Genomic DNA, 21368 nt, shown 5'->3' on the forward strand with positions numbered 1-21368 from the left:
ACACTTTAAATAAGGAAGGGATGAGATTAAAACTAACCTATCCACATTTCCTGTGCCACCACCAACACAACTGATACCGTTCTAACTTTGAGATACCAAGCTTGCCATTTTGGTGCCTGCAATATTTTTTTCCTTTCCTCTAAACCTTGTCTTTTTCTTTCCATGATGAAATGAGTGGCATTATGAAATAAAGGACAGGTTGTAGACTTGGAGGCAGAAAGACCGGAGTCCAAGTCAGTGTATACCAATCAACTACTGAAATGACTTTCATTCATTCATTCACATATTTAGTACCTGCTATGAGCCAGGCATTTTTCTAGGCCAAGGTGATAATAATGAATGATACAAATTTCCTTTTCTAGAGAGGGGAGAAAAACAAGTAAAGAACATATATATGCTATATAACATTAGAAAAATTTTGTAAAGAAAAATGGAGGGGTTAGATTCTAATTGGAGTATTCACAGAGATGACATCATAACAGAAATCTACATGAAATGGAGAAACCTGGGGAAAAGCATTCAAAGCAGAAGGATAACAAGAGTAAAATATTCTAGCTTTGCACTTACGTGGTATTTTAGGAAGAAGAGGAGGTCATGAGAGGTCCTAGGAGTGGTAAGAGATAAGGTTGATGGATGGAGTCAGATGATATAAAGCCTTGTTAGACTTGGAAAATAATTTAAATTTTTTTCTGACAGAAAGGTTTTGAGAAAGAGTTAATACTCTGACTTTTATTTTAAAAGATTATTCTAGCTATTCTATGATGAACTGCCTGAAAGGAGATGGGGGAAAATGGCAAAAGTAGAAGCAAAGGTCACCTTCCTTAGTTACCAGTATAAAAATATCCTTGTTTGCAATTCTGTAATGGAAATTAACAGTCAAGTTATGGTACACTCTTGGATTCAATGTTCCAAAAATATTGCAGGCACAGTGATTAAAAGTATATGTATTTTAAAAGTGAATTTAGTGCATTCAGTCAGTTCAGTTCAGTCGCTCAGTCATGTCTGACTCTTTGCGACCCCATGAATCGTAGCACGCCAGGCCGCCTGTCCATCACAAACTCCCAGAGTTTACTCAAACTCATGCCCATCAAGTCGGTGATGCCATCCAGCCATCTTATCCTCATAGTGCATTAGTAAATGTAAAAGAATATTAGTAAAAATGATTGAAATCAGTTAAGTCTCTGGCTTTCAATCTCTGTGGTTACAGTCCTACTTACTTAGGAGAGCATTCTTTGGGCCTCAGCGTCTTTAAACAGAAAAGACAATCAGGTAATTCCTAGGTTCCTATCAGATTCTAAACTTCTCTGATTCTGAGAACAAGCCAAGTATAGAACAGTTTCTAGAAAATATCTGGATGGAAAATTTCCAAATATTTTAAGAATAGGTTCTTCACGAGTTCATTTGAGGAGACCAGGTGTACTTACTGTTCTACTTACAAACCTATTTGTAATTTGAATATTGTGAGAAATACATAATTATATTTACTTTGGGGGAAATAATGTAATTATGCATTATATGTAATGCATATAGCATATGAATGCTAGTAATTTTAAATGATTGGAAAACTATTTTCTAAGAGGAATTTGAATTGTTAATTTTGATTATGTTTTTAAATATATTTCTCTCTATAGAATTATTCTATTATTTTTTATATATTTTATAATTCTTGGTATTCAGCTTTCCATCAAGAATATAACTAGCATATTGTTACTCTAGGGGACCACAGGAAGAGTTCGTCTGTCCATTTATCTCCAGTAATAAAAATGAGTATGATTCAAGAATGTTCATGGTGAAAAAGAAGTTAAATGGTTTAAAATTCTGTGTTAAAATTCAGAAGGTTTATAGTAGAGCCTCTCAACCTCAGTGCTAATGACATTTGGGGCCAGATAATTAATTCTCAGTTCTGGGAGGCTGTTCTGGGCACTGTATGATGTTTAGCAGTATTCCTGATGTCTGCTCATTAGATGCTAGTTGTGACAATGGAAAAAAAAATGTCTTTAGATGTTGACAACTGTTTCTTGAGAGACAAAAATTGCCCCCAGTGAGTGTCATTGTGTTTCCATAGATGCCTGGTCATTTACAGAGTAAGCTTCTTTCTTTTAGGAGATTGGAAACTTCTCAAATATCTAAATTGGTTCTTATGGAACCTGGAGTCTTATATTTTTGATACTGAAGAGCTTTATCACCTTTTTGCTTCCTTCAACACAGGAAATGATTACTTCCTCTTGCATAAATTTAGTCATCATCCACTCAAATTTAAAAGCAATGACTGTGTCAGTTTCCACAATAGTTTCATCACTATTAGCATCAGACTTGCTAATCTAGACCTTTAGGTCAATGATAAACTTGATTACCAGACTGGGGAAGGTGCTTAATGCTGCCTCAATTCATCTCTACCTCAGTGCCTGGGGATGAATTCACCTATGTTGATATTATTGGGCAAGCTAACTGCTTCACAGATGTTTAGCTAAACACTCTTAGTTTCTGATTAACTGGAAAAACAAGAGAGCCAAAATTCAGTTCAGTTCAGTTATTCAGTCCTGTCTGACTCTTTGCAACCCCATCGACTGCAGCACACCAGGCTTCCCTGTCCATCACCAACTCCTGGACCTTGCTCAAACTCTTGTCCATCAAGACAGTGAGGTCATCCAACCATCTCATCCTCTGTCGTCCCCTTCTCCTCCTACCTTCAATCTTTCCCAGCATCAGGGTCTTTTCCAATGAGTCAGTTCTTCACATCAGGTGGCCAAAGTATCAGCATCAGTCCTTCCAATGAATATTCAGGACTGATTTCCTTTAGGATTGACTGGTTTGATCTCCTTGCAGTCCAAGGGACTCTCAAGAGTCTTCTCCAACACCACAGTTCAAAAGAATCAGTTCTTCGGTGCTCAGCTTTCTTTATGGTCCATTTACAGCTTTCTTAATATCTATTAAAATGTGTACATTTACTTCCAAAAATAATGCAGAATGATCCCATCAGAAATTTATCTGCATTTTTTTCACATGAAAATCATGGGCAACCACTACTGTATTTTTGCACGCTGTCATGATCTAAATCAGAACACCGCCACCATCTGCTCAGGAAACAGTAGGCTTGCCCAGAGATGGGAGGTGGTGGGTCAAGTAGAGCACGTGTGTGTTATATGTTCAAGTAAGATCAAGAGTCTAGCCAAATCCAAAGTGACATCCCCACCCCCCCATCTCAACTTTTTAGCAATGAAAGAAACCAAGAACAGTGGTAAAGACAAGAGGAAGGATCCCTTGGGGTCGGGGCATTCAGTGGATTTCAATAAAATCTCTAGCAAGGCTGAACAAAGCAGGTTTCATAGCAGCCACCACCTGGTGATTTCTCACTTGAGAAATGAGACAATATTTGTTGTTGACTCAGGACAAAATGAAAGGTTTCTAAAACTCTTAGTTTCTTAGTAGTTTGGAAAGAAAGCACCACAATCAGTCTTCACCATCCCTATCCACCATTCCTTGGTCTTGGAAAAAGAAAAACAAATCCAGTTTTCTAATTCCTAATGTTTAAACTTGAAAGCATTCCCATAAGACACTGAAGACTTTTTAGACTTGTCCTTGCCCCAGGCCTGAGCTGTGTGAGGTCCCAGGGCAAGTGAAATGGAACTTTAGGTGGGCTGCCGCTAGTGACAGGGTCTCCTGAGGCCCCGCAGGGCACCCTGGGGCGGCCCATCCCCATCCCCCCGGCCCCCCGGAAGTCCCCCCCTCCCCGGTCCTGCCGAGACTCGGAGCCACTCGGGAGGCATGGCCACTTTAAGGGCGGGCCGGGGGCGGGCGCCCCGCAGCTGGGGGCCCAGAGCCATTGGCGCGGGGCTGGCGGCAGACGAGGCAGGCGGGCTGCCAAGCTCCTCCCGCGGTGAGGCTGCCCCAGGACCCGCACGTGCGCAACCTGCCATGGCGGCCTCAATTACCGGCCCGGAGTTCGGCCAAACCCCTGGGCAGGTAAGAGGCTGAGGAGGAGGAGGAAGGGGAGGCAGCTGCGTTTATAACGGCTCGCCGGCCGGCGCGGGGCCCCGTCGGGCGGCACAGTCCCGCTGGGTGCAGGCCAGCTCGTCGCGGGGACGGCCCCGGGGGTCTTTGCGGGGCGCGAGCCAGTCCAAGACGCCTCCCTGGCAACCCAGCTGGCTCCTGGGAGCCCTCGGCGGGCGCCTGCCCACTTCGAGGTCACGGACGCGCTCGGTCACCTCAGGAGCAGAGGCCCAAGGAGGGAAGGGGACCGGGCCGTGTTGTCGTCACAGAGTTACCCCCTCGAGCTCTTGACGCTCGCCCAGCACAGACTCATTTTCGGGGCCTCGGACCACCGGTGGGGCGACCCGAGGGCAAGACGTCATGGGCTGGTGACCAGATAAAATGGGACAGGCAATTTTTATGTTTTCGCCTGAATATACATAAGTTGATTCCACACGTTTCAGTTTGGATATGGAGACTATTAGTCACCATCTTGAATACGGGAAAGTTGATCGTCAGGTCTCTAGTCTGCACAACTCGGGTGCCTTTTTTTTTTTTCTTTCACTTTGCTCACTGGCGGGGTGTCCGGAGTGTCTTTGCACGCTCCCACCCCCAAACTGGCTGACGCGTGTCGAGATGTCGTCATTGGTGGGAAAAGGCGGCTGCCCTCCTCCCACATCCTCCCACCCTATTCACAAATCTGCCCCGACCCCGGCCTCAGGGAGGCGGGGGTGCGGGGGGGGGGGAACCTTATTTATCATCCCCTCGGCAGAAATGCAGAATCATTTTTGTGACTCATTTTCGATAATAATGAAAGGGGATTAGCAGCCCACCAGGAAGGAAGCATAAGCTAAACCCCCGCCCCCCCCCCGCCCCCCCAGGAAGCAAGGCGAGCTGGCGTTGAGTTTCTTCTATTTCACGTCTTGATAAATGTGAGAGGGAAACCAAACAAGCTTTCTGAACCGAATTACTACCACTTGGAAGTGGACCATGTTTAAGAGGTTTTTGTAATTCTTTCAAAATGGAAGCACTTATTGGGCTTCCCTCATAGCCTAGTCGGTAAAGAATCTGCCTGCAATGCAGAAGACCGGGATTCGATTCTTGGGTCGGGAAGATCCCTTGGAAAAGGAAATGGCAACCCACTCCAGCATTCTTACCTGGAGAATCCCATGGACAGAGGAGCCTGGCAGGCTACAGGACATGGGGTTGCAAAGAATCGGACACGACTTAGCAACTGAAGAGAGAGAGATAGATTTAAACTCAGGAAAAACAGTATTTTGGGGGTATGTGATTCGGCAGAGCTGCACACAGTGGAATTCTGAATAAAGTATCTGATGCCCAAGTAGTTAGTACATAGATGATTGTGGCTTTCCACCCTTAAAGAGACCCTGAAACCCCAACTGCACCCTTTGAGCAGCTTGCTCATTTCTCCAGATAGAGCTGCTTAAAACCCTGACTCCTGGGAAAACTGGTGGCCAGCAAGCGCCCCTGTCAGGGCACGAGCCCGCCCAGCTGCTGCTGATTGTCAGCGCTGCTCCCGGTGATACGAGTGACATAAATAACAGCTCACTAAAATGCAGGAGCGATTTGCTTTAAGCACTTCAGCACCTGCTGTTACTAATTAAGGGTTTAGCCTGCCACAGATTGCAAATGGAAATCCAGTGTTTTAAAAATGGCAGAGACTGCGGTGCCCTGCCTGTTACGCTGATCTCAGTAATCAGAGTGGATGAAGAGCGTGGGTGATGATGGTGTCGCGTTGTAAAAAACTGCCCACATTTAAGGGAGCTACACCAAGGTGTTTATCCCTGAGTGCTGGAATTAAATGCTTTTTATTTTCTCTTTGGACTTCTTTGAATTTTCCAACCTCCCACAATGAATATGTATTGCCTTTGTTAAGATGCAGTAAACAATTCAGATAGGAAAAAAAAAATTCCACCAAATGAAGCCCGGCATCAGTTTGGGTCAGTGTGCTCACAGGTGAGTATCTTAGAGGTACTAAAGGCAGTTTTCCAGAACTGAATATACTAGAACGTTTCATTCATTTTCCTTTTATTCTTACCAGTGGATTATTCTCATCACCTGTGCTTATATTACACCATCAACAAGCTATTTTTAACTGTATAAATATTCAAATTTAAGTTGATTAGAAGCTCTTCAGTTAATTTGAGTTACTTGGGGACAGCAGGGCAGTGTTCTGATCTATCTGATTTAGGAACGTTCCTCATGTGCTGATTTTGCAGGGCAGAGACAGAAGCTTTTGGTAGGAGAGTGAATCAGTTCTCAGACCAGCTTTATTTTCTGCCCCTCCGTGCCCTGTTGCAAGGTGCAGAAGGGCCCATAAGGAATACTGTACTTCCTCATCTCTTTCAGAATCTCTTTCCACCTCTCCTCAGTTTCTCTCCAGTACCTGGGTTCTGCCCGTCAAATCTCGCTCTTGACTTTTCTCCACAAGACTAGCTGAGGAATTCTAGAGAATTTAGAACTGGGCCTCTGAGCAGAATATTGCGATGAGAAGCATTAGAGCTAGCCAGAAAAGGGTTCACATTAGTAACTGATGCACATTGTTCAGAAATTAACCTGCATTACCTGTGGCTTAAGTAATGAAGACAGCAGTTTGGTTTCAGGCTATTTTCACTGCCTTATGTGGACACATTTTCTTTCTAATTCTACTCTCCCCTTCCCATCTCCTTGATTTGATGAGTTCCATGTGCTCAAGTTTGGTGTTACCTGGGATCATAGAGCAGTACTACCACCTGCAGGGCATTGTACAAACATTTCTCCTTAACAACATTCCTGCGATTTAGTATTATTCAGACGGTAAAGCGTCTGCCTACAAACCCGGGTTTGATCCCTGGGTCAGGAAGATCCACTGGAGAAGGAAATAGCAACCCACTCCAGTACTCTTGCCTGGAAAATTCCATGGACGGAGGAGCCCGGTAGGCTACAGTTCATGGGGTCGCAAAGAGTCAGACACGACTGAGTGACTTCACTTCACTTCACTGTCCCGGCCACATGAGGACTGCAGAGGTATCTTACTCAGAGATGCTCGTTAGTGACTGAACAAGGCAACGGATGCTGTTACACCTACCTCGAAAACCTTTGCCCTCTTCTGCAAACTGTGTCAAGCTGTTAAAAAATATGTTGTATATTAACACATATATATGAAATCTAGGAAAATAGTACTGATGAACCTATTTGCAGAGATGTAGTCATAGAGAACCGATTTGTGGACACATTGGGGGAGGTAGAACATGGGATGAATGGAGAGAGGAGCACTGACTTGTTTACACCATCATGTGGGAAATAGCTAGCTAGTGGGGAGCCGCTGTCCAGCACAGGGAGCTGAGCCCCGTGCTCCAGAGCGTGGGGTGGGGGGTGAGGGAGGGTCAAGGGGGAGGCGGTGTATGTGTACACACAGCTGCTTCACACTGTTGTACAGTAGAGACTAACACGACTTTGGAAAGCAGTTATGCTCTAATTTTTTTTTAAAGGATCAGTGACAGCTTTAGTACAACTGATCTTCCACTATTTTTCCTGTGTTCCAAGGATTGAAAGTCATTTTTTCTTAATAGCAAAAAGAAAAAAAAAAAAAAGATTCCTGGGATATAAGCCCCATGAGGACAGAGAGCTGGTCTGTCTGTTCACCTTGAATTCCCAGCACAGCATCTGCCCTGGAATAGGGACTCAGTAAATACCAATGGTGAGAGTACTTAGACATCAAGTATACTTAAGCAGATGCAATAAAAGTGGCAGGAGGTCTTAAAGGAAAAAAAGAAACTTTACTACTAGAAAGGTTTGCAAGTGATTCATAGCCCAGGACATTCTAGTTGATATGTGTTTTTTAGTATAATGATTAACAGCGCCCACTTTGTTCTCATGAGTCTCAGTTTGGAAGGTAAATTAAATGATCAGCCCATCTGTAGCAGGCTTGTTACTTTTGGACATTCGTAGGTTGCTTCAGTTAACCTGGTTAACTGAAAAACAAAAATATAGTTACTTGTTTAGGACCCCTTGTTAATGACTGTTTCACTGCTTGGTGTTTGGTTCACAAGGGATTGTAATAGTATAAAAGAAACCCTGTGCCCTAGTGGAGATATTTAAACACTCTTCACTCAAAAGCATCATGGTGGCTTAGACTCCCACTTCCTCCAAATATTAATGGAAATGAGGAATGTTTACAAAATTAAAAGGAAACACTCTAAAAGGGTCCTGATACTCTCTACTGTACAAATGCCAGATTTCAAAATTCACTTAAGAGTGTTATGCTGTCTTCTTAGAATGTAGAAGGAGGACATGAAGCTGGTGACATGGGTTGATATTAGGCTATGAAAGGCCATGCTAAGGAGTTTGAATTTTTATTCTGTTTAAAATAGAGTGGAGCTGGAGAGTGGGATTGGCTTATGATGATCAATTGAGCACACCTATCAACATTCTGGCCTCCCTAGTCTACTGGCAAGAGTTGCTTAACAGTGTGCTGATAACCTTTAGCACGTAAATATTGAAAAGACAAAAAAAAACACACAAAAAAACGGAGGTGGTATTCTAAATTAGAAGTCCATGGAGACATATATTCAGTTCATTTCAGTTCAGTTGCTCAGTTGTGTTTGACTCTTTGCGACCCCATGGACTGCAGCACGCCAGACTTCCCTGTCCATCACCAACTCCCAGAGCTTGCTCAAACTCATGTCCATCTGGTCAGTGATGCCATCTAACCATCTCATCCTCTGTTGTCCCATTCTCCTCCTGCCTTCAGTCTTTCCCAACATCAGGGTCTTTTCCAAGGAGTCAGTTCTTCATATCAGGTGGATAAAGGATTAGAGCTTTACCTTCAGCATCAATCCTTCCAATGAATATTTAGGACTGATTTCCTTTAGGATTGACTGGTTTGATCTCCTTGCAGTCCAAGGGACTCTCAAGAGTCTTCTCCAACACCACAGTTTAAAAGCATCAATTCTTCAGCACTCAGCTTTCTTTACAGTTCAGCTCTCACATTCATACATGACTACTGGAAAAACTAGTAGACAGACCTTTGTCGGCAAAGTAATGTCTCTGCTTTTTAATATGCTGTCTAGATTGGTCATAACTTTTTTTCCAAGGAGCAAGCATATTTTAATTTCATGGCTGCAGTCACCATCTGCAGTGATTTTGGAGCTCAAAAAAATAAAGTCTGACACTGTTTCCACTGTTTCCCCATCTATTTGCCATGAAGTGATGGGGCTGGATGCCGTGATCTTAGTTTTCTGAACGTTGAGCTTTAAGCCAACTTTTTCACTCTCTTTCACTTTCATCAAGAGGCTCTTTAATTCTTCTTTGCTTTCTGCCATAAGTGTGTTATCATCTGCATATCTGAGATTTTTGATATTCTCCCAGCAATCTTGATTCCATCTTCTGCTTCATCCAGCCCAGCATTTCTCATGACGTACCCTGCATATAAGTTAAATAAGCAGAGAGATGATGCGCATCCTTGATGTACTCCTTTTCCTATTTGGAACCAGTCTGTTTGTTCCATGTCCAGTTCTAACTGTTGCTTCTTGACCTGCATACAGATTTCTCAGGAGGCAGGTCAGGTGGTCTGGTATTCCCATCTCTTGAAGAACTTTCCACATTTTGTTTGTGATCCACATAGTCAAAGGTTTTGGTGTAGTCAGTAAAGCAGAAGTATTTGTTTTTCTGGTATTCTCTTGCTTTTTCAATGAGCCAACGGATGCTGGCAATTTGATCTCTGGTTCTAAATCCAGCTTGAACATCTTGAAGTTCACAGTTCATGTACTGTTGAAGCCTGACTTGGAGAATTTTGACCCAAACTTGCCCGTGAGTGTCCAGGAGTCTCTGGTGGAAGCGTGGGATGGCAGTGGCCTGCTGCAGGGTTGGGGGCACTGAGTATAGCACTCCCTGCATGGTACCTTTTGAAAGAGGTCCATTATCTTCATTACCTCCACCATAGTTTGGCCTCAGGGCAAATAACGGGGAGGAAACACAGCCCCACCCTTCAACCAAATATTGGATTAATGGCCCCGCCCATCAGAACAAGCTTCCATAAGCCTCTTATCCTTCTCCATCAAAGGGCAGACAGACTGAAAACCACAGTCACAGAAAACTAACCAATCTGATCATGTGGACCACAGCCTTGTCTAACTCAATGAAACTAGGAGCCATGCCATGTAGGGCCACCCAAGATGGACGGGTCATGGTGGAGAGGTCTGACAAAATGTGGTCCACTGGAGAAGGGAATGGCAAACCACTTCAGTATTCTTGCCTTGAGAAGCCCATGAACAGTATGAAAAGGCAAAAAGACAGGACACTGAAAGATGAAGTCCCCAGGTCAGTAGGTGCCCAATATGCTACTGGAGATCAGTGGAGAACGCCAGAAAGAATGAAGAGATAGAACCAGAGCAAAAACAACACCCAGTTATGGATGTGACTGGTGATGGAAGTAAAGTCCAATGCTGTAAAGAAAAATATTGCATAGGAATCTGGAATGTAAGTTCCATGAATCAAGGCAAATTGGAAGTGGTCGAACAGGAGATGGCAAGAGTGAACGTTGACACTTTAGGAATCAGCAAACTAAAATGGACTGGAATGGGTGAATTTAACTCAGATGGCCATTATATCTACTATTATGGGCAAGAATCCGTTAGAAGAAATGGAGTAACCCTCAACAAAAGAGTCCAAAATGTAGTACTTGGATACAGTCTCAAAAGCGACAGAATGATCTCTCTTTGTTTCCAAGGCAAACCATTCAGTATCACAGTAATCCAAGTCTGTGCCCTGACCAGTAATGCTGAAGAAGCTGAAGTTGAACGGTTCTATGAAGACCTACAAGAACTTCTAGAACTAGCACCCAGAAAAGATGTCCTTTTCATTGTGGGGTACTGGAATGCAAAAGTAGGAAGTCAAGAAATACCTGGAGTAATGGGCAAATTTGGCCTTGGAGTACAGAATGAAACCGGGTTCAAAGGCTAACAGAGTTTTGCCAAGAGCACTCACTGGTCACAGCAAACACCCTCTTCCAACAACACAAGAGAAGACTCTACACATGGACATCACCAGATGATCAATACCAAAATCAGATTGATTATATTCTTTGCAGCCAAAGAAGGAGAAGCTCTATACAGTCAGCAAAAACAAGACTGGGAGCTGACTGTGGCTCAGACTTATATTAATAACAACCAAATGTAATGCTTAGTCCTTAACGGGATCTTGATTTGAAGAAGATCTGAGCATAAAAAAAAAAAAAAGGAAAAACGCAAGAAAGCTTGAAATTTAAAAAGCAGATGGAAGAATCAAATTGCCACTAAAATAAAAATAGAAGAAAACCCCACAGCTTAAAAGACATGGAGAAGAGAAATAATGCTCAGGTGAAACAATTCTAGTGACAGTCTAGGCAGAATGTTAGGAGAAAGGAACATGAAATGGGCCCAAGGGCGCTTCCCTGCTAAAGAATTAGCCCTCTGCAGAACCCTGGGCCAGCTGGGGCCCTGGAGTTCTTTACTCGGGACTCTCCCCTTTCATTCCTGCTACAGCCAGAGCATGGAGCTTACAAGCCAAGAGCCAGACCCAGGCACTGCTTTTTCTAAGGAAAATGAACTCTATCTGCCACGGGCTCCTGGTATTGGGTGTTTCCAGAGGTCTCCAGCTGACGAAAATGAAAGGAAAGGCAGCTGTCTCTACCCCGGAGGGAAAACAGAGTGCTTAGTTTCTAGAGTCAAGCTGCCTTTATTTAGACAAATAGCCAGTCCGTGTCTCTGCCCTCCAGCCTTTCTTCCACCATCCTTCCCGCTCACATCAAACCCACAGTTGGTGGTTCCTTTAAAAGAAATAATGACTGGGGAAGCAGACCACCCCACCTTCAGAGGAAACTGCTCACACTGTTTCTACTGAGTCCTTGATTCATATTTTATATTTGGATAACCAAGAATGGCAGACAGCTGTTCCAGGGATAGGTGATAAAGGTGGTAGGAAAAACTTTTAAATTTCTAATTTGTATCTTTAGAGTGGATATCATATCCTAAAAATAGCAGACTATGATCAATTATTAAAGGAAAAAAATATTAGAAATGAGCAATTCACATTAAATTAACTGAAATTGTAAAAATCTTTAGAATAGCACTAAAGCCTGAGCTAGTAATATGAACAAAAACTTAAGTCTCTCAAAAGTAGAGACATGAAGGATCAATTTAGGAAGACCAGCATCTAACAGACTGTTCCTACGGACAGAGACAACAGAAGGGAGGAAATGACCAAAGAAATAATAGGAGGAACTTTCTAGAGCTGAAGATCCACTGAGTGCCAAGTGAGCTGAGTAAGACCCATACCCAGACACATCCTAGAAAACAGAGTCCACAGCATAAGAGAAAAGCCCTAAAAGAAAAGCAAGGCAGCCTTTTCTTTTCATCAGCAACTCTGGATGCAAGAAGTCAGTGACCCAGTATCTTCAGAGTTCAGAGATAAAGAGATTCTAATGTGTTGGGAGTATTTTGATTAGAAAACCAGCATTGAATTGTGAGCCCTAATGCCACCAAAGAACATAAATAAGGAGTTTTAAAACATTGTAGGAGCAACAGGAGGGAAAAGGAAAATTTACTCAGCCTAACAGAAAGCTTGGGAAAAGAGAAACAAAATTATAGTGAATGGAAAACCTGAGATAACAAATGAAAGGAATAAGAGCATTTCATTTTAAGTTATAAATGTTTCACAATTAATTAATGTTAATTAATTATATTATATTGATTACCTTAATTAGCTAATGCTCATTAACTAGTGCCATTAATGTAATTACTTATTAAAAACTCAGTAATTATGTATAAAAAACTGAAATCTGATGGAAAAAACAAAAAATTCAAATGTATGTTACTTGCAAAATTCATACAAAATCAAAATGATATAGAAAGCCTCAAAGGGATGCAAAAAACTAACTGCTGAATATCAGAAAAAAATAAAATTTCAGATGAAAAGCATTAAAAAAAGCAAAGATATATTTTATATATAGTTTATTCTCAATGTAGTTAGCAATATGTGATATTTATATGTTAATACATACTGAATAAACAGATCACTATATCTAGTACATATTAAGTATTACAGTTACATATTTGTATGAATATATGAAATTATTAGGAACCTTTATGTACCTAATGCATAAAGGTTCCTAATAATTTCATAGTTATACATAGAGTCTATAGTTAGAGAAATCAATAAGTTGACAAACCATATTTAGAGAGGGACAGTTTATACATCTGCTTCATAAACTGAAAGCTCAAGTAGACCTAAAGTAAGTGAGACAGCAATGAACAAGTTTAATCTGAAAGCTATGTAAAGACTATATGCCCAATGGAATATATTCAGTTTTTTTTAAGTATCCCTGTAACATTAAACATTGTATATTAAGTCACAGAGAAAATACCAACCAGTTCTAAAAAGTAGGAGTCATGTTGGGTACATCCACTGATGACAATGCACTGAAACAAGAAATGAGTCAATAGCCCCCAAAATTAAAAAAAGAAAAAACCACTAACCACTTGACAATAACTTCATTATATAGGTGTTTAAAATAACACTTACTTTACTAGTAAGCATTAAGGAACAAAGCAGGCAGTCTAAAACTTAACTTTATAAAGTGACTTCAAGCAGAGATTTCACAGACAAGTTTTATCCAAACCTCAAGAAGCCAATAATTTCTTGTTTTATAAAATATTCAAGACCATAGAATAATTTTGAAGCTTTCTATTTCTTCATGGCTGGCATAATCTTGATACCCAAGCCAGATAAGTCAGTACCATAAAACAAAATTAGATCCAGTTTTACTTATGAACATAGATGCAGAAATCGAAAATAAAATAAATGAATCTGTCTGCATTAAACATAGGTTTATCCCAGTAATTCAATGATGATTTGACATTAGGAAATCTATTAATGTAATTCACTAATGGATGATAGGAGAAAAAAAAATACAGTCATGTTGATACTGAAAAAGCTGTTGATAAATTTTAACACCCATTTCTGATTTAAAATTCTTAGCCTCCAAATAGAGAACTATTTAAGTTGGTAAAGGGTATTGACCTTCAGTAGTGGTAAAAACATTTGAAATATTCCCATTAGAGAAAGTCAGGAACAAGACATGCATGCTCAATTCACTCCTGCTATTTATCATTGTTTTGAATGTCCTCTGTGTGTGTGTTAAGTCGCTTCGATTGTATCCGACTCTGCAGTCCTGTGAACTGTAGCCCTCTTGGCTCCTCTGTCTGTGGGATTCTCCAGGCAAGAATACTGGAGTGGGTTGCTGTGCCCTCCAGGGGATCTTCCCAACCCAGGGATCAAACTGGCATCTTTTATGTCTCCTGCATTGGCAGGCAGGTTCTTTACCACTAGCGCCACCTGGAAAATCCTTTGAATGTCCTAGCCATGCTTTAAGATCAATAAGTAAAAGACATAAATTCTGGAGACAGGGATAAAGATGTCATTTTTTAAAACTATATGATAATCTATCAAGGAAATTGAAGAATCAGCTGAAAAGTATTGAAACTAAATGGAGAGTATCTAAAAGTACTTGAAGCAAATTTCTTATACAGAAATCGATAGTACTTCTCTTTGTCAGCTACAATCAGTCAGGAAGTATAGTGAGAAAATATATCTCTTTCACATTGATGCTGAAATCTTGAAAAATCTAGGAATCAATGTGTGAAGACAGTTGAAAAATCTATGTGAAGGTAACTAGAAAACTGAAGGTCCAATATTTTGACCACCTGATGTGATGAGCTGACTCACTGGAAAAGACCCTGATGCTGGGAGAGACTGAATGCAGGAGAAGGGGAGGACAGAAGAGGAGATGGTTAGATAGCATCACCGACTCAACAAACATGAGTTTGAGCAAACTGAGAGATGGTGAAGGACAGGGAATCTTGGCGTGCTGCGGTCCATGGAGTTGCAGTCAGGCATGACTCGGCCACTGAACAACAACAACAAGAAAACTGAACAACAGAAGACCGGATTTCTCTGAGTCATGCTTCCTAAATAGGGAGATGTAATACCATAATGCTAGTCCCTAATTAATCTTAAAAGTAAATGCCAACCTTAATCAAAATTTCAACAGGACTCCTTATGGAACTTGACAAGCTGATGGTAAAATTCTGTAGGAAGAGACATTGTGAGAAAATATCTAAGGACCAAATAGAAAAATATTAAGGAGGGAACCATATGCTCTAGCAAATATAAAACATGTAATTAGACAATGTGCTATTAACCAGGAATAGGCAAATAGATCAATGCATCAGAATGAAGTCCCCCAAAATTTACATCCATACACACTTATATAGTACATATATATGGCATCTGAAACTACTAAGAGAAGTTTAGCTTATTCATTAATGCTGTTTTTTGATATTTTAATTGGGTTGTATTTAATATCTGTGTAGAATAAAACACAGAAATGAAAGATTAAGATGGGAATTCTGTTTTTTCTAACTAAATGTGTTTGAAAATATCCCCAAATGAAAATAAAGAACCTTTTTGGTTCCTAATCTTGGAATTTGAATAGCACGTATATTCCATTCAAAGAAAGGGTTTGGTTTGAGTAATTCTTAGAATTGGGAGATTTAAATCCTTCTCTGTTCTTTGAAATGTGTGTTTCATCAAAATCAATGATATAGTCCAATTAAAAATTTTTAAATGAAAAAAAAAAAATCGTATTTTCTCAACAGCAAGACTGCAAAGGCCATGCTATTTGCTAAACAATTTTTCTGGAGCCTTTGATGAAGTATTAATTTTCTATCTAAAAACATTTTGTTTTCTACTAATACTTTTTATTTAGATGTTGTCTAAATAGTAATCATTTAAAGTAAGCATATAAACTTGTATAAATTAGAAAGTAGTATTAAGAGAAACAAACTTTAAATTTTGTAAGCATCTAATAAATGCTTTCATCCAGGACATTCAACATCTTCAAGTAAAAATTTTGTGGAGAGTTCTTTCTCAAATATGAAACTTGTACATTGTAATCATTCTGTTCAATAAAAGCACATTTTGTACATATATACATGTATATACATATGTGTATATATATATGTATGTGTGTGTGCGCACACACATACACATATATATACACACCCATACAGTTCAGTTCAGTCGCTCAATCATGTCCGACTCTTTCTGACCCCATGAATCGCAGCACGCCAGGCCTCCCTGTCCATCACCAACTTCCGGAGTTGATCAAACTCATGTCCATCAAGCGGTGATGCCGTCCAGCCATCTCATCCTCTGTCATCCCCTTCTCCTCCTGCCCCCAATCCCTCCCAGCATCAGGAATGCTTCCCGTGAGGTGGGCAAAGTATTGGAACTTCAGCATCAACATTAGTCCTTCCAGTGAACACCCAGGACTGATCTCCTTTAGGATGGACTGGTTGGATTCCTTACAGTCCAAGGGACTCTCAAGAGTCTTCTCCAACACCACAGTTCAAAAGCATCAATTTTTCAGCTCTTAGCTTACTTCACAGTCCAAGTCTCACATCCATACATGACTACTGGAAAAGCCATATCCTTGACTAGACAGACCTGTGTTGGCAAAGTAATGTCTCTGCTTTTTAATATGCTACCTAGGTTGGTCATAACTTTCCTTCCAAGGAGTAACCATCTTTTAATATCATGGCTGCAGTCACCACCTGCAGTGATTTTGGAGCTCAAAAAAATAAAGTCAGCCAATGTTTCCACTGTTTTCCCATCTGTTTCCCATGAAGTGATGAGACCGGATGCTGTGATCTTAGTTTTCTGAATGCTGAGCTTTAAGCCAACTTTTTCACTCTCCTCTTTCAGTTTCATCAAGAGGCTCTTTAGTTCTCCTTCACTTTCTGCCATAAGGGTGGTGTCATCTGCATATCTGAGGTTGTTGACATTTATCCCGACAAACTTGATTCCAGCTTGTGCTTCATCCAGCCCAGTGTTTCTTATGATGTACTCTGCATGTAAATTAAATAAACACAGTGACAATATACAGCCTTGACATACTCCTTTTCCTATTTGGAACCAGTCTGTTGTTCCATGTCCAATCCTAACTGTTGCTTCCTGACCTGAATACAGATTCCTCAAGGGACAGGCCAGATAGTCTGGTATTCCCATCTCTTTCAGAATTTTCCATAGTTTGTGGTGATCCACACAGTCAAAGGCTTTGGCATAGTCAATAAAGCAGAAATAGATATTTTTCTGGAACTCTCTTGCTTTTTGGATGATCCAGGGGATGTTGGCAATTTGATCTCTGGTTCCTTTGTCTTTTCTAAAACCAGTTTGAACATCTGGAAGTTCACGGTTCACATATTGCTGAAACCTGGCTTGGAGAATTTTGAGCAGTACTTTACTAGCGCGTGAGATGAGTGCAATTGTGTGGTAGTTTGAGTACTCTTTGACATTGTCTTTCTTTGGGATTGGGATGAAAACTGACCTTTTCCAGGTCTGTGACCACTGCTGAGTTTTCCACATTTGCTGGCTTGTTGAGTGCAGCACTTTCACAGCATCATCTTTCAGGATTTGAAATAGCTCAACTGGAATTCCATCACCTCCACTAGCTTTGTGCATAGTGATGCTTCCTAAAGCCCAACTTGACTTCACATTCCAGGATGTCTGGCTCTAGGTGAGTGATCACACCATCGTGACTATCTGGGTCGTGAAGATCTTTTTTGTACAGTTCTTCTGTGTATTCTTGCCACATCTTCTTAATATTTTCTGCTTCTGTTAGGTCCATACCATTTCTGTCCTTTATCGAGCCCATCTTTGCTTAAAGCGTTCCCTTGGTATCTCTAATTTTCTTGAAGAGATCTCTAGTCTTTCCTGTTCTGTTATTTTCCTCTGTTTCTTTGCATTGATCACTGAGGAAGACTTTCTTATCTCTCCTTGCTGTTCTTTGGAACTCTGCATTCAAATGGGAATATCTTGCCTTTTCTTCTTTGCTATTCACTTCTCTTCTTTTCACAACTGTTTGTAAGGCCTCCTCAGACAGCAGTTTTGAGTTTTTGCATTTCTTTTCCATGGGGATGGTCTTAATCCCTGTCTTCTGTACAATGTCACAAACCTCCGTCCATAGTTCATCAGGCACTCTATCAGATCTAGTCCCTTAAATCTATATCTCACTTCCACTATATAATCATAAGGGATTTGATTTAGGTCATACTTGAATGGTCTAGTGGTTTTCCCTGCTTTCTTCAATTTAAGTCTGAATTTGGCAATAAGGACTTCATGATCTGAGCCACAGTCACTCCCAGTCTTATTTTTGCTGACTGTATAGAGCTTCTCCATCTTTAGCTGCAAAGAGTATAATCGATCTAATTTCAGTGTTGACCATCTGGTGATGTCCATGTGTAGAGTCTTCTCTTGTGTTGTTGGAAGAGGATGTTTGCTATGACCAGTGTGTTCTCTCAGCAAATCTCTATGAGCCTTTGCCCTGCTTCATTCCGTACTCCAAGGCCAAATTTGCCCATTACTCCAGGTATTTCTTGACTTCCTACTTTTGCATTCCAGTCCCCTATAATGAAAAGGATATCTTTTGGGGGTGTTAGTTCTAAAAGGTCTTGTAGGTCTTCATAGAACCGTTCAATTTAAGTTTCTTCAGTGTTACTGGTTGGGGCACAGGCTTGGATTACTCTAATATTGAATGGTTTGCCTTGGAAACGAACAGAGATCGTTCTGTCATTTTTGAGATTGCATCCAAGTACTGCATTTTGGACTCTTTTGTTGACCATGATGGCTACTCCATTTCTTCTAAGGTATTCCTGCCCACAGTAGTAGATATAATGGTCATCTGAGTTAATTCACCCATTCCAGTCCATTTTAGTTTGCTGATTCCTAGAATGTCGATGTTCATTCTTGCTATCACCTGTTCGACCACTTCCAATTTGCCTTGATTCATGGACCTAACATTCCAGGTTCCTATGCAATATTGCTCTTTACAGCATCGGACCTTGCTTCTGTCACCTGTCACATCCACAGCTGGGCATTGTTTTTGCTTTGGCTCCATCCCTTCATTCTTTGTGGAGTTATTTCTCCACTGATCTCCAGTAGCATATTGGGCACCTACCGACCTGAGGACTTCATCTTTCAGTGTTCTATCATTTTGCCTTTTCATACTGTTCATGGGGCAGGTTCATGGGCCAGGAATATGGAAGTGGTTTGCCATTCCCTTCTCCAGTGCACCACATTCTGTCAGACCTCTCCACCATGACCCAGCCGTCTTGGGTGGCCCCACACGGCATAGCTTAGTTTCATTGAGTTAAACAAGACTGTGGTCCTGTGATCAGATTGGCTAGTTTTCTGTGATTATGGTTTCAGGGTGTCTGCCCTCTGTTGCCCTCTCGCAACACCTACTGTCTTACTTGGGTTTTTCTTCCCTTGAACATGGGATATCTCTTCACGGCTGCTCCAGCAAAGCACAGCTGCTCCTTCTTACCTTGGGCGAGGGGTATGTCCTCACGGCCCCCCCCTCCTGACCTTGAATGTGGAGTAGCTCCTCTCGGCCCTCCTGCACCCGCACAGCCGCCGCTCCTTGGATGTAGGGTATACATATACACACACATATGCAAATACACACACATATATCGTGGGAAAGGCACCAGCTGGTTTCTCTCGTTAATAAACAGGTTTACCAGTAGAGTGGACAATTGGAGAACTGGACCAAAAGAATCTTATCTATTGTTAATAGGATGAGAAAGAGACTTGTAGGACAACCACAGTAGAATGGTATTTGTGAGCAAAACTTTTTAAAATAGCCTGACTTTCAAATCTGTTCAATACCTAGGTTCCAAGGACATGATGCCCTTGATGTATGCTTATAGTTGGCCATTCAGTCCAGCTGAATAGTCAGTCATTGGCTATTTATAACCTTTATTTATTTTCTCATACATGATGACTTCTTTCTTTGTTACCTTTATTTATTTTCCCATGCATGGTGACTTACTCTCTATGCCTAGACGTTAATTGTGTGGCTGCTTTTTTCCTTTTCTTTCAGGCAAATGTAGACCTCTTGTTAGTGGGCGATGTCACAGTTCAGTACCTGGCTGATACTGTACAGAAATTATTTTCAAATATAGCAAAAGTCACCATCATCATTAGTGATGTGAAGAGGGCAGCAGCACTTGTGGATGACTGCACGTTTGACATGGTTTTCCTGAAGCTGAGTTCTTCACCAACGGCTGAGGAGCTGGAAGTGGTCAAATTAATCAGGTAAGATCTTGACTCTATCTTTAGAATAGTTTTTATTAAAACTTGCTTCTATAAAAATCCTTAGAAGTTGATACTATTCTATTTTAATTTTTAAGGTGAGAGATATTTTCAAGGGCAAAATCTCTCTATATGTCTTTGTTTTTATGACCAGTTTGGCATACTATTATAAGAATTGTCATTTTAACTTCAAAAGTAATAGGTGAGGGTATAAGAATTAATTGGTCGTAGAAATTTATTTGGTATATAATGCTTCCCTTAATTCGATAGGCACTCCATTTTAATAACGATGTCATTACCATGGCATATCTTTTCAGAGTTCATTAATTGTTATAGCAGATACTAAAACAGGTGACCACTCTGGGTCATGATGGCTGTGGGCTGAAGGTGTCTCTTTCAAGAAATTTCCTGATGTGAAAGAGCCATGAGTTTCTCTGTATCCACAGAGTCCAAATCAATACCGATTCCATTACTCTTGTTTCATCCAGCAGGTCCATAGACGTTCTGCTTCTGTTTGACCCACTTCACTCTGGAGATCTGGGGTCTAGAGGTGAAGAGTTAGGTTCTTCCTTGCCTGATTACATACGATTTTGAGTCATTTAGGATGTTTTTAAATAGGGTTAGGTGAGATTGAATGTGTTTCCCTTCTGTGAGAAGACTCGATGAAGTGTAATTGCAAATAATATTGATATATGTTTAAGGACTTCTCATCATTATAGGAGAGGTCTTTCTAGACCAAAGAAGAAAGTTCAGAGCAATACTGTAATCCCAGAATAAAAAGGAGCAAGAATATTACATTAGGAGAAAAGAAAGATGGGACTGGGAAAAAGCCAGAGCCACTGGTTACTTATTAAAGACAAGACAGAAGACAGATCCTGCTCCTGGGGTTTCTTGGAACTTTTGGTCTTATGAATTTCATTGGCTTTCTACTCAGAATATGAACTAAACAAACCAGGCAAATTACTTCAAAGAGATTTCACTTCCAAAACATGTTGTGTACAATCTTCTTTCTGAAGATGTGCCTCTTTTGCTAATACATCTTTTCAAAAAGTCTCCTAAACATAGAGTACCTCTCATTGAAGGTGCACAGTATATCTCACTTATATAGCATTTTAAAGAATTTACAACAGCTTTATGGGGGCAGGGCTTCATCATTCCTACTCGGCCGATTAGAAACCTGAGGCTGAAGTGGCTTGCATGAGACC

At 40.9% G+C, this 21368-nt stretch overlaps 1 protein-coding gene across 1 annotated transcript in view; it reads left to right on the forward strand.

The window, feature by feature from the left end:
* Nucleotides 1–21368, forward strand: part of SOHLH2 (spermatogenesis and oogenesis specific basic helix-loop-helix 2) — a 90174-nt gene that overhangs the window by 43583 nt on the left and 25223 nt on the right. The window contains 1 exon segment of the mRNA XM_065901738.1: nucleotides 19952–20166. Coding sequence (XP_065757810.1) covers nucleotides 19952–20166 — 215 coding nt within the window.

This window comes from Muntiacus reevesi, chromosome 11, assembly GCF_963930625.1.
Source record: "Muntiacus reevesi chromosome 11, mMunRee1.1, whole genome shotgun sequence".
NCBI lineage: Eukaryota > Metazoa > Chordata > Mammalia > Artiodactyla > Cervidae > Muntiacus > Muntiacus reevesi.